Source organism: Malus domestica, chromosome 15 (genome assembly GCF_042453785.1).
Source record: "Malus domestica chromosome 15, GDT2T_hap1".
NCBI classification, from domain to species: Eukaryota; Viridiplantae; Streptophyta; class Magnoliopsida; order Rosales; family Rosaceae; genus Malus; species Malus domestica.
The window spans coordinates 47,208,245-47,222,145 of record NC_091675.1 but is presented as its reverse complement, the minus strand read 5'-3'; the positions used below and the strand labels follow the sequence as shown (position 1 = coordinate 47,222,145).

At 37.8% G+C, this 13,901-nt stretch overlaps 1 protein-coding gene across 1 annotated transcript; it reads right to left on the bottom strand.

Annotated features, from left to right (window-relative positions):
* Window positions 1-1,365: 1,365 nt before the first annotated feature.
* On the bottom strand, window positions 1,366-4,594 carry LOC103406268 (cytochrome P450 82A3-like). The gene is made up of 2 exons (XM_008345271.4): window positions 3,557-4,594; window positions 1,366-2,221 (listed from the first exon to the last, which is right to left on the bottom strand). Exons 1-2 carry the CDS (start codon window positions 4,532-4,534, stop codon window positions 1,601-1,603), a joined length of 1,599 nt encoding a protein of 532 aa, XP_008343493.1. The 5' UTR covers window positions 4,535-4,594; the 3' UTR covers window positions 1,366-1,600.
* Window positions 4,595-13,901: the final 9,307 nt, after the last annotated feature.

The window sequence follows — 13,901 nt, the reverse complement described above, 5'->3', positions numbered from 1 at the left end:
CCTGCAGACATCTTGGTATTGCAGTTCCAGATCAGTTTCAGTGTTCTAGCTCGTTCAACCTTCACTTGGCTACACCAAGTTCAGTTTGAGGGGGGAGTATTAACCATAGTCATTAGTGATGACATGGTTACTTAGTAATGAAGAATATAGTTAGTTGAAATGTGTTGGTAGGTTGTCATAAGGATAAGATTGGTTAGTATAGTTAGAAGGGTATTATTGTAATTAGGTTATATGGTTATATAAGGGATTATATAGCTATCATTTCTAAAAGTTCTTTTGTATACATTTTCTCCATTTTAATCAATACAATCTTTCTGGTTTTTCTCTCTATCATCTTCATCTTTCTTTGTACCAATTCTTCATCTTTTACAATGTAGTTAATAGTATTTAATTAAGCCTTAGTTCCAGATTGAATGTAAGCCATTGAATTATAGTCTAAATGTGCAATTAAGATGTAATCTTAGAGTTAGTGATTTGTGTTGACACTTGTAACTATCTTATAGGGTAGATTACAAGGATGGTTGGATTTCGTTGTAATGGAAAGAGAGAATACCTCACTCTCTCTCTTCTCTAATGGTAATATACCCGCACACATGTTTGGTGTGAGGTGTGATGAATGAAATGCATTTGTTAAGAACATTCCTTCTCTCTGCAACCCTGTGCAATTCCAAAAACCTTACATCACCCTTTTTGATACATTTTATTCATCTGATCAGTCTCGTAGAATTTAACAAAAACGAGGTATGTTAATTAGACATAATGATTTTGATTATGTTATCTTTTTGTTTTCATATATATTTTATTTGTTCTCCTTTCAAACCATAAATTTGAAATACTCGTTCTTGTACAAATTTGTTGCTTGGACTTCGCAGCCTGAGAAGGCATCCCTGCATGTATCGAAATGGTCAACCCATAAGCCAGACAACCAATCAGGGGAGGAAGCACATTAGCTACAAGCTTGTGAATTTCGAAATCATTTCGTGCACCATTTCTGAGGCCTAATTTCAATCATTGATTAAGAAATTAACATAAAGATATAGAGGTGATGCCCACCTTGCCCGATTTACTCTTAAAATTGGTGATGTTTGTAGTTCCAAGAACCTTATAATATTATAAGGCGGTGATAATCACACATGCTTGTTGGCCACAGGGTGAGACAGATGACTCGTGCTTGTTAATTATGGGTATAAGACCTGTTCAGTATCGTCATCTTTTTCCATGAATATATGGGGCCATTTATGTTTTTGTTTATTTAAAATTTTTCTAGGGGCTATAATGGTCCGGTTTTCAACAATCTTTCTTCTCAAATTCCACATGCTAGAATGTTTGCTCACAAATATGTCCCTTGAAACACATATAGGAAAGATAGAAGAAGTTTATTTAGAAAAACAAATAAAACTGGTGAGCATTGTTCATTGATGAGATACAAATATAAAGGACTCGACAAATAACAATCACTCAAAGAACATACATAACATAGCACACTTTGCCTAATTAGTACAGGAACAATGCTGAGATACAAATATAAAAGACTCGACAAATAACAATCACTCAAATAACATACATAACATAGCACACGTTGCCTAATTAGTACATTATATTAATATAACTCAGCAGGAAGACGTGGAGTGAGAAGGACTTCAAGCAAGGCACTCATATTGTTGGTTAATCCCGCTGTCTCACTCAAGTCAATCGGGTCATCCGTTGGGGTTTCGATTTCAAACCCATGAAGCAAAGAAGCGAGTGCAAATTCTGTAATCTTTAGGGCAAGTGAGATTGCAGGGCACATCCTTCTACCACTGCCAAATGGTAACAACTCAAAATCCCGACCCTTAACATCCAAACCCTTATGGGTTGTGAGGAATCGTTCTGGCTTGAATTCGTTTGGCTCTGACCACACCTTTGGGTCTCTATGAATCTTTGAAATGTTAACCAATAGGCGTGTGCCAGATGGGACGTGGTAGTCACCTACCATGCATTCGTCAGTGGATAGGTGTGGTATTGCAAGAGGTCCAGCAGGGTGCAATCGCATTGATTCTTTGATAACAGCTTGGAGAAAGACTAATTTGTCTGCGTCTGATTCCTTCACTTGTCTGTCTTTACCAACATTTTCGTCTAGTTCTTCTTGGACCTTCTTTAGTGTTTCAGGGTGGTTCACAAGTAAAGCTAGAGCCCATGACATTGTTACGGTCGTAGTTTCTGCACCTCCTAATAGTAAAGTCTGCAAAACAAGTAACATCAACACAGGTATATAGAATCAACAAGCTTCTATGCCCACATAGTTCAAAATTTAAGACTCAATTTTTCCCCATCCTGTCTCTCTCTTGTTCTCTTTTGTGGAAATTTTCAGGTTGACGGGCCGAGGGCCCACTCCAACAACACCGATACTGTCCCCACTTAACCACCTGCACAATTCTCAGGTGTGGGGTTTTATCACAAAAGGCCTCGATGTTAGTTAGAGAGGGGTATTTCTATTTAAAGCACTCTTTTCTTCTCCCTCTGTCCGATGTGGGACTGAGGGTTCCAACACTCCCCCACACGTGAGACCCCACTTATGGGTCACACGTGAATTTCCACACATCGGCAACCACGTGGAGCCATGTCGGGACTCACCCAATCACGCGGGGCCAATGGGGACCCACCCAAACACGTGGCATCTTTGGCCTACGTGGACAATCGCGCGGGGCCAAAGGGGACCCACCCAATAACGTGGCAGTACGGGCCCGCCTCCTGGCTCTGATACCATGTGGAAATTTTCAGGTTGACGGGCCGAGGGCCCACTCCAACAACACCGATACTGTCCCCACTTAACCACCTGCACAATCCTCAGGTGTGAGGTTTTATCACAAAATGCCTCGATGTTAGTTAGAAAGGGGTATTTCTATTTAAAGCACTCTTTTCTTCTCCCTCTGTCCGATGTGGGACTGAGGGTTCCAACATCTTTCCTTCTCCTTCTACTCTTACTTTCTCTCATCTAACCTGATTACCCTGCATGTATACACGTCTAACAATTCAGTGAACCTGAAAGTGGTTTTACCGAGTAGTACTTATAAGCACATATAAGATCTCTTATTTTCTCAATGTAGGCTTAATACTCCCAATACATACTCCTCATGTGTAGAATTTTCAAGCCTAGCACATGGACAACACAAGTCAAGTGATGTGGAGCACGTGTGGCCATTTGGCTTTACACGTAAGACAACCGGCTTTGATACCATAAAGAAAGTTGACGTTTAACAAAAAAAACCAATTGACAATTTAAAAAGAGTGACTCAATTACTTATAAGCACATACATAATCCTTCATTTCCCCAATGTGGGATCAATATTTTCAATACAATGGCACATGTTTACAGTTTTATATAAATTACGTATACTCAAGAATACAAATAAGTAAAATGTTAAATTAAGGAAATCATGTACGTTCATATGAAGGAAAGAAAACAAAATACGAAGAGAGAGTCAATTGAAAAAAATTTACTAGATCGACTACAAAAAATAATAATATAAGATGCTTGTTCAATTACAACCAATATAATGCGTATGTGAAAAATTACCAGGGAAGTTGCTATGTTGATAGTATCAGCGTCATATGATGTAGTAACTTCATTGTTATCAAGGATTGAAAGCATGACATCCATGAAATCAAGCTCATCACTAATCAGTCCGCCCAGAATCTTCCTCTTGTGCTTATGCTCTTCTAGCCATCCCTTGAACACAACTTCTAGCGCCTTTGCAATCTTCTTCATAGCTTTCTCATGTCCACCCAAATCCAACCACCTCAGGAATGGAATTGAATCCGAAATCACAAAAGTCCCACTTAATCGAAGAAATTCCAAAAACGTTTTCCTTGCCAAATAACGTCCTTGAGAGTACTTCGAGTCAGTAGCTTCCAGAAAACTTTTCCCAACAATCATCCTAAATATAATGTTTTCATTTGTAAACGCAAGCCATTCTTTCATCTCCACCAACACCTTAGTCGAACCACTACTCTTGTTGTTCACTGTCCATCGTCGGTACATTTCTTTCATGGATGCCTTCACTTCAAATTCCCGAATGTGTTTGAGCTTCCCAATGCGGCTCTGGGATAGCACCTCCAGTGTGGCTATCTTGCGTATTTGGCGAAAGTATTCGCCATAAGGACTGAAGGGTAAAAAGGCATAGTTGTAGCCCAGAACTTCTCCGGCTATAGATTTTGGACGGCTTGCAAACACTTTGTCGTTGGTTTTGAAGCAATCCTTAGCTATTTCGGAACTACTGACGACGATGGCTCTCTTCATTCCGAACTTTATAGTGAAAATGGGTCCATACTTGTCGGCCAAGTTACCGAATAGCAAATGGGCAGGTTCAGTTGAGCTTGATAGCAAGTGGAGGTGGCCAATTATTGGCCATGCTCTACCGGCTTCCGGTGGCGCTTTTCGGGTTACCCCTCCTTGTTTGCATAACAGGGAGTAGAGAAATAGTGACATGGCCAATGTGACTGCCATGAGAGGTACCACTAGATCATACGAGAGGGGAAAATAATCCATCTCCATGAATACATAGATGTCTTTCAATTGGATTCGATATTGAAGATTTGGTATGATCGAAAAATGTGCTTGAATAAATAAAGGGTGTGATGAAAGTCGATAATTATTTGCGGGATAACACGGTTAAAATATGAACAATTATTTCCAATATAAAACATATATTATCTGAATGACTCACCATGGTGGGGTTAAAAGTTTTCTATTAAAGTCGATAATTATTTGCTGGAAGATACGGTTAAAGGATATGAACCATTATTTCCAATATAAAACATATATATGAGTGTCATTGGCGCACTATGAGTGTATCCCATTGTTTGGCCTTTTGTTCAATCTTCTGGCATTTGAAACGTGCAATCAATATGTGGAGGTAAACAGAGAAAGTAACGTTCTCGAAAACGTCATGGCATTTCAAACATGAAAAATATTCAATAGTTATGCACGATTAATATGTTATAAACTTGTGGTATAATAAAAATAAGTAAATATACGTGATACAATTTGGGTGGATTTGTAACACTAAGGAGGCATTTGTTTTCCCTCGTTAAAGTTCACTGGACTGGACAAAATTAAGGGTTAGTCCAGTCCCATGTTTGTTCCCAGCAAGAATTGGCTTTAGTGAGACTAGCTCTCACTCCCCTCGACTAAAGGCAGGACTATCCGATCTTAGCGAGTACCCCCAAGAACCATGGGACTAGCTAAGACCATCATCTCTCTCATCCTTGTCCTGCTCGACGACCACTCACGGCCACTCCTTGTGACCTCCGACCACACACTGCGATTAACTCTCCAATTCGACTATTTCTTTCAAATACATTTCACAACCAATTTTCACGTAAAAATATACCAAACTGAAGCTGGGAGTGAGGGGATTCCGTTTCTGCCTGAATCGAGGCCAAAAGGTGGTCGGAGGTGGAAGTAAATTGGCCCGGAAGTCCTCAGTATGTTTGGGTTTCTTCAAATCCATGACAGATTCGAGCATTCAAAGTTTCGATCTGTGTCCAAGGATGGAAAGCAGTTTGTTGGTGGTGCTAACCTCATCCAATTCGACAAGGATTGGCTGGAAAACACGATGGAAAACCTGTAACACGACAAGGATTGACCCGGTGACATGATTTGTGAATGGATCTTTGCTTTTAAATATTATATATTTATTTAGTTTTCATTTATATATTTGATAAAGAATTTTCTATGTTACGCTTAGATTAGACTAACGTTTTTAAGAATTAGCGTATTGACGGAATTTATGAGAATTTCATAAATATATTTTTGACGTGATGCCATGAATATATTTACGGTCACAAATATTATTATTTTATTGTGGTGAATTACAAAGTTTCCGTAGTATGATCATATTTATATTACTACTCATCATGCATGCTACACTGGTGTTTGTACTCACCCAGGCCAGGGCTAGGTTTCACATGTATGTTCACATTGCACCGCATGCTCACTTTGGATCCATTGTAGGTTCCAGTCCTGTCCTAGATTGCTATAGGCAATTAGGACTCATAAGTGACGCACATAGCACCAGTCTGCATGTGATTGTAGTACTAGAGCGTAAATTATTATTACACCCAGTCCTGTTCATGTTAGAATACCTTTGCATGAACTCATGCGTCAACATACGTTGATGAGCACTTGTTAGTATATGTTTGTTTATTCGATACCGGGTGTTATGTGTTACTTACGAAGTATTATGAAGTATTGCATTCTCGACGATTTTATTGTTTACGGTAAGTATTTCATTCTATACGTAATTTGTTATATTTGGAAACTGTACTTGTTTTACGGCGAGGGGTTATTATGTTTTAAAAAGGTTTTACAAAGATTTATTTTTAGGCCCACTGACCCTTGTTTTTCGCCCTCCCAAGTTTTAGTAGCAGAGCTTTCGTATTGACAAGGATTCTTGGCAAATCTTGGTACTGAAGATTACCTTCGATGGTATAATTCTCATTCTACTTTTAATGTACTTTACTTATGCTCTGACATCGCATATGAAATGGATTCATTCCCGCTCACATGTGCACTCTTCCATTTAGACACTTTTAGGTTTAAATTTACTCATATGTTCCACACCACTACACTTTATGGCTTCGTCACCTGTGGGTGCCGGCCAATATAGCTCAATTCGGAGTCCAGGAAGACATTCCGGGTCGGGGTGTATCATTTATTATTTTGTAATTCTGTTGTGCACTCTGATCTTCAATTGGAACATAATCAAGAGAGGATGAATATAGGTAAAACAGGAGTTTAGAAAACACTAGTGAAAGTGCCCCCGCGTGATGTTGCAGGTTTTAGAACCGTATAAAACATGTAGAAAGTTATAAATTTATATACACCCAACCAGTGTTATAAAACACGGCCTAGGCGCTAGACGGCAGTGCTCCGCCACGATTATCTCGAAATCGTTTACTAAATCAGCAAAGCTATTAGGTGGCATAAGTCGGACGCCTAGGTGGGCTAAATGGTCGCTGGGTGGGATAGACGGAAGCTGGAAGATCTGGACGGCCTGGGAAAATACGATAGCCTACCCAGAAGTATGCGGACACTAGGAAATCTGGGCGATGTGCGTCTCACTGTTTCCTCTAGGTGTGACGATGGTTTGAGACAGAGAGAGAGAGAGAGAAAGAAAATCTGCAATTGCAGATATGGTGATAAGCAGACGGCAACAATGGTTTTTGATGAGTAGCTTAAGGTTTTTTCTTTTGAAAGTGACTCGGTGATTGGAACCGGGATGCCTAAAAACTAGTGTCTTTGTTTTTTTTTTTTTTTTAATTCTAATAGGATAAAAAATGGATTGGATGACTTTGGGTTTTTTGTTAGGGTCCATTAAGCCCATCTATAAATGGACCACATTTCTACTCAAATGTACAAGGAATACATGGCCCAACTTGCGTTATATTTATAGACTTACAAAATGATACAAAACTAACAAAAAGAGCCTAAATTTTTACATATTTTCATACATATATAATTTTCTTTTTAAATTATGAACTTATTGTACTTATGTCATCCTATAATACTCCTCACTATGGTTCTATGGCATATATGCTTAATGTGTTTTAAAATTTTAGACTTGTTGGATACTCTTTTTGCATTTTATTATTCTTTTATTATCTTATCAATGAATTTCATACAAGTTTAATTTTTTGTAAGTGTCAATATGCACTTATTTACAAGATATACAAGAAATTTACCTAAATCCACCTAGACCGCCCAGGCGCTTGCCTAGACCCCGCCTAGCCTCTTAGACGCTAGGCGCTAGTCTGCCACCCTACTTGCGCCTAGCGTTTTTTAGAACCTTGCACCCAACTCCTAATTGAAATATGCACGCAACATTAAGAAAGTTTGAAAGAATATTACTTGTATTCTTGTCAATCTTCTCATAGTAAACCTTCATTTTGAACAAATAAATTATTGAGAAGCACATACCCAAGAATGGTAAATGGATTTAAGTTTATTTGTATTCTTGTCAATCTTCTCATAGTAAACTTTTAGGCCAAAATCAGCTCTAATTATATAAGTTAGAGTTTCTATGTGAGTTAGGAATATGCTGGTGTGTAGATGATGAAGGCAAAGCACAATCCAATTAACATCAAAACAATATTTAAAAAGTAGAACCAACAGATGAGTGAAAACTTGCGAATTTATAATGGTATGGTAGGCGAGTGAAAACTTGTGCAGCAAGTCTACATGGTTGGAGGGCAGTGAAAACTTGATCTAATATGCAGCTAAGGATGATGACTCTTCGAAACTGGAAGATGCACAGAACGCAGATAATTGGAGTGACTCAGTGAGTTTGGAAACTTCACTTATTAAATGAAGTGACTATTCTGCAAAATTTAATTAATCAAACAATGATTGCCAAAAGAATCAGCAAAAAACACTTGAGAATAAGCAAAGATCTACTGAATAATAACAGAAGTTGTCTCTACAAAAACCAACAATTTGGTGAGCAAAAACACATTCTTTAACCCTATCTCTTCTTTTGAGAGTAGTGTTCACAAACCACAATCAGTGTCACTATCTCCACATGATGTTACATTCAATGGGATAATCAAACACTCACGTAAACCCATTTCTTTGACTCACACATTGTATCGTTTTAACAATCGACATACACAATTTGACCTCACTGCAAACTGTCAAACTTCTGCAATATTCTTTTCCCGTTTGTCCTGGAAAATATGGGTGCGAAATATATGCATCTTTTATACAAAAACTCTAAATTGCAACTAATTAGAGACTTGAAGGCTAATCTGCCATTGCAGGTGGAATTGTGATTAAGGAGAGCCAAAATGCATGGACTGTTTTTGGAATTGTGCCCAACGTACTGGATCATATTAATAGATGTATGGTGGAGATTGGTTTATGATTGAATGGTGGAGATTGGTCTAGTAAGAGTTTGTTAGAAGGTTAGAGTTAGTTACTTTGTAGGCTAGTATAAATTGGAAATTCTCTCTCATTTTATGTAATCTGTTCAACTATCAAATACAAGCTTTGATTTCCTTCTAAACCTTCATCTTCATCTTCTCTGTAATTTTGATAGTTCCATGCCTCTTCCAATGTAGTTAACATGGTATCAAAGCCACCAGGCTCACACCATGGATTCTGGTGGTTTTACTTCTCATTAGTTTCGTCTATTTCTAGTTTTACTTCTTTTATAATTTTTCTGTTAGAGATTTCGTTAATTTCTTTGGTGCTTCTTTAATCGTTTAGTTCGTTCTGTAATTTCTAGGTAAATTTTCGTTATGGGTTGTGATCAAAGATCATCAGTGATATGATATCTTGGTCTTTGGAATTGTGGCAAATTTTTCTTCGTCTGTAAGCTTGAATCTTGATCCTTTGGGCCAAATTAAAAGTGGGAAGTTCTTGAATTGGGGATTTTTCAGATTTTCATCAAAGGTCTTCAATGGTTCTTGAATTGGGTCCATTTTGGTTCAGTTTTATGTAACTGCGTGGTGAATCTTGATCGACTTCAAGTCCGGCACCGTAATCTTACTATGTGGGCACTCCATCTTCTTGTGTCCTTCCTTATATTGGCCGGTCCGGTTAGTTATCTCGGCCTTTCCGCCATCGCAGTTCATCGTCGCAGTAGCATCTATCTTGGCGGCAATCTCCTTGGCTGTGTGCTTCTTGGCAGTTATCTCTTCGTCTCTGAACGTTGTTGGCTAATGGGTTCTTGCATATCACGTGTTTGATCTTATGATTGATGCGATGAAAGTTAAGCACTCAAATTAAACCCTCTTTTGACAATTGTAGTATATGTATAAGTAGGGATCGTTCTAGACTGGGGATTAAGAGGGATTGCTAATCTAAACTAAACTAACTTACAAAAAGAAACTTAAAAACACTTAACTAGACTCTATAGACTCACAACACTTAAAAACACAAATTAAAACAAATTCTAACTAATTAGACACCTTAAAGTAAAGGGGGATTGGGTTTTGGACGAAAATAAAGTAAAACAAAATAGAAACTAGAACTAAACAGATTTGCACGAAATTGGTTGTTTTGGATGGATGATGGGCTAGCTAGAAGGTCTTTCTCCACACATGACACACTTGCATACAAATCAATCTCCAATTGCTTTTCAATAAACTATGATGCTCAACACCCTAGATTAACCGTGATGCACAAATTAACCCTCAGATTTTCCTTTACTCATTGAATTGGATGAATGCATGCGACAACCCAAATCATTCTCTAAAAGTCCCCTATATGAATGCATAATAGAGATACAATTAAAGATCATTAAGTTCCATGAAAATCATAAGCGTTGACGAGGCAATTGTAACTATGAATGCATGATACGTTTGCCAAGAATTCAATTAACGCGATTGTGACAAGCAACCTTCACTACTCATGAATATAAACTTGTAATGATTAGGTGAAACTTATTTATATCCTAGCATCAAATTCATGCATGAAAACTAAGTATGCATCCTTAATAAACATACACAAATCCGTTATGAATAAAATAGATAATTGAATTGCAATCACAACTTATCAAATCACAATTGGAAGAAATCAATTCATATTGCAAATATATTCATGGTTTCGAATTCTCCTCTAGCCAAAAGAGGTTTAGTTCCTCATACTTGCAATTAAACAGAAACAATTTAAATTAAACATTGAAAACCAAAGTAGAATACACCTAGAATGCTCCAGCAATCCAAATTGAATGACTAGCACAACTCCAAGCAATCCTCATTCCTTGCAAATATGCGGCACCAAGGTGTGAGTGGTGAATGGATGGTCTCTTGTGGTGGTGGATGGATATAGGTGAGTTATGGTGAAGGGTGAAGAGTTGTGTAGATGATGTGGTGTCTTTGGATGATAGCCTCTCTCTCTCCCCCTTGATGAAGGGTGAATGAATGTATTTATTGGCTAGGAAGATGATGTGGGTGGTGGTAATGAGTGGATGTAGTGGTAGGTGAATGTGTTGGATGGTTGAAATGAGTGGATGTAGTGGTAGGTGAATGTGTTGGGTGGTTGTAATCAGTGAATGTGTTGGGTGAAATGAGTGGATGTAGTGGTAGGTGAATGTGTTGGGTGGTTGTAATGAGTGGATGTGTTGGGTGAAATGAGTGGATGTAGTGGTAGGTGAATGTGTTGGGTGGTGGTAGGTGAATGTGTTGGGTGAAATGAGTGTATGTAGTGGTATGTGAATGTGTTGGGTGAAATGAGTGTGCTAAAATGGTTATTTATAGGGAGAAGATGATGCACAAACTTCAAATTTCGTCCATTCCTTTTGCTCCAAGCATAAGCTATCAATTCCATGCCAAAAAATGCTCCAAAATGCACTTCTTTGCCACATTAACCCTTTGGACCTACAAACACACGAAAATAGCTTAAAATACATAATTAACTAAGAAATAACAACACAAATGTACAAGAACAAGCTAACTAAGTCGCATAAATATGCTCCTATCAAATTCCCCCATACTTAGCTTTTGCTAGTCCTCGAGCAAAACAAAAGAAACAAAACGAAACAAAACAAACAAAACAAACAAAACAAACAAAACAAACAAAACACAACCTAACCTTCCAACATTTGCCTCAGGGATTTTCAATGAAACATGATATGCCAAAGATCATTATTCCCACAGATTTTAGTTATCTTCACTCTTGAGCACATACTTAATCACAGTCACCACTTACTAGTTCACATTTAACCAATTGAAACGCATAACACTCAAGATAAAGTTAAGGGTTGAAACGGGGTTTAAGGGTAATGGCTAACAAAGAAAGGATAAGAATAACAAACGTTCTGAAAGCAATAGCAAGCAAAGTAATGAAATAGACACTTGGAATTCACTTAATATTGCAGAAATTAACTTTTAAACACAAAGGGAAGATTCAAGCAACACTTAGGGTCGAATTCAATGTTTTGGACCCTTTCTTCAACAAATAACACTTTAGAGCTCTTTTTTCACATATTTTTCAACTCTTTTTTACTCTTTTCATAACTTTTCTTCTTTTCATTCTATTTTCCACGAATGTTTCTTTTCTTTTTTTTTCTTTTCTACCCGTGCCTTATTAAGGACTTTGGCACACACACACACAAGAATCACTTCCCCCACACTTGTTTTTTTGCAAAAGTTCAACAAAAGGAATTCCTTCTAAATTATGTTTTACTATGCTTCAAGAACAAGGGTATGGATGGTCCTAATCTAGGCTAGGTGAGGATAATGTGGGTTAACAAAAAACATAGGCTACAAAAGGCTCAACGGGGTTAAACTTAAACACATAATGAAATAGGGCACGACAATTTGGCTGTGGTGGTCACTACACAACTTCATCTTGAATATGAGTTATGCAAATCAATAGCATGCTTTGAATGAAATAGGCATGAGTTCTAGCATTTGGAACTAAATGATAAAACGTCTTCTAAGTAGCAACCAAGTAAAGAATAATGAGATCATGCAACGACTTTAGAAAACAATGGTGCACAGATTATTAACTCTCCAAATAAACGTTTAGGCTCAAGTCTCACAAGGTTGTAGCGTTCATTTGAGTTCCTTCCTTCAAACATGTTACAAAAATTGATTTTTCCTTTATGATTGCATGTGAATTCATACATTATAACCACAACCAAGCATACACCAAAGAGTAAATCAAATTTTCATCCATGTTTATAACTCTCTTTAACAGTCATGTAATTAAAAACCAAATCCTCACATTGTGTTGGAAGGTACCCTAAGACACAAATAAACATACAAAAACAACTCTTTTTGGGTTTTTCAAAACAATTTTTCAAATTTTTATGAGATTTTTGGATTTTTATGTCAAAACACACTGAAACACTCCAAAACAGCTTAAAAACACTTAAAACAGCAAGGAACAACACTAGAAGTAATGGGTGATAAACTCTTACGAATTTCATGCAAAACAATTGTTACCCCCCACACTTAAATCAAACATTGTCCTCAATGTTTCAAGCATAAACTCATACAAAAACAAGCAAATAAACAAACAATGAATAAACATGACAAGTATAGCAAAGTAAAACAAAAAACAGACAGAGTAGAGTTTAAGAACGCAAATCTGGTTTTGGAGATAGATGATCTTGTTGACTTTCCACAGCTTTGATCTCGAACTGGTTTGGAATCCTGAGCGAGGAATATCAGAGTTCCTTGGTTTCAAATCAGACTCCTTCTGCTGGGTTGATTTGATTGTGCAGTCTGCATTCTTCTCTGCTTGTTTCTTCTGCACAGCAGGTAGGCACGAGGTAGAGATGTTGGTCTGTTTCTTTGTTCAATCTTTCCAAGTGCCCACTTCTTGCTTTCTTTCTCCTTGTCCCTAGCTGAGGATGAATTGGCAATTTGTCTCCACATGCTTCGAGGTATCATTTTCACCTTATTTGTTCCCCAGGCAGATGTGGTAGACGAAGAGGAAGCATAAAATGACGAAGATGAGTACTCGAGAGCAAGGCTAGGTAAGCAATCAGGAAGGGGTTCCAAGCAGTCGGTTCTAGATCGGAAGATTGATACCAAGTGCTGGCTGGTTGCTCTCTTTCTCCTTGTCCTAAAACAACGACAAGGAGAAGGACAGAGAGAAAGCATGATATGAGATACTCTTTCTTTCAACCTTCATGATATGAAATACTTTTGCTTTGGATGAGTTGTTTACAGAGGTACCCCAAGGAATAAGGAACACTGAGTGACTCGAGAAGGTTTGTTGGAAAGGCATTCTCTGAGAAGAAGAAGGGTTATGTATGTCTGCCTTGCAATTGAGGGTGAAGGGTGACATTTATAGGAATTAATAACCGGTACTATTCTTTCACTCTTGTCAGCAACCGTTGGATGATTTAATAGTAAACTTCACGTGCTTTCTACTTCACAAGAGATCTTCAACAGATTGCCCATGA

Excerpts from the sequence above, each read along its gene's own strand:
- LOC103406268 (XM_008345271.4), bottom strand. The coding sequence starts at position 4,534 with ATGGAGATGGATTATTTTCCCCTCTCGTATGATCTAGTGGTACCTCTC. Across the intron at positions 2,222-3,556 it reads TCAACATAGCAACTTCCCTG|ACTTTACTATTAGGAGGTGC; the intron begins GTAATTTTTCAC and ends CTTGTTTTGCAG.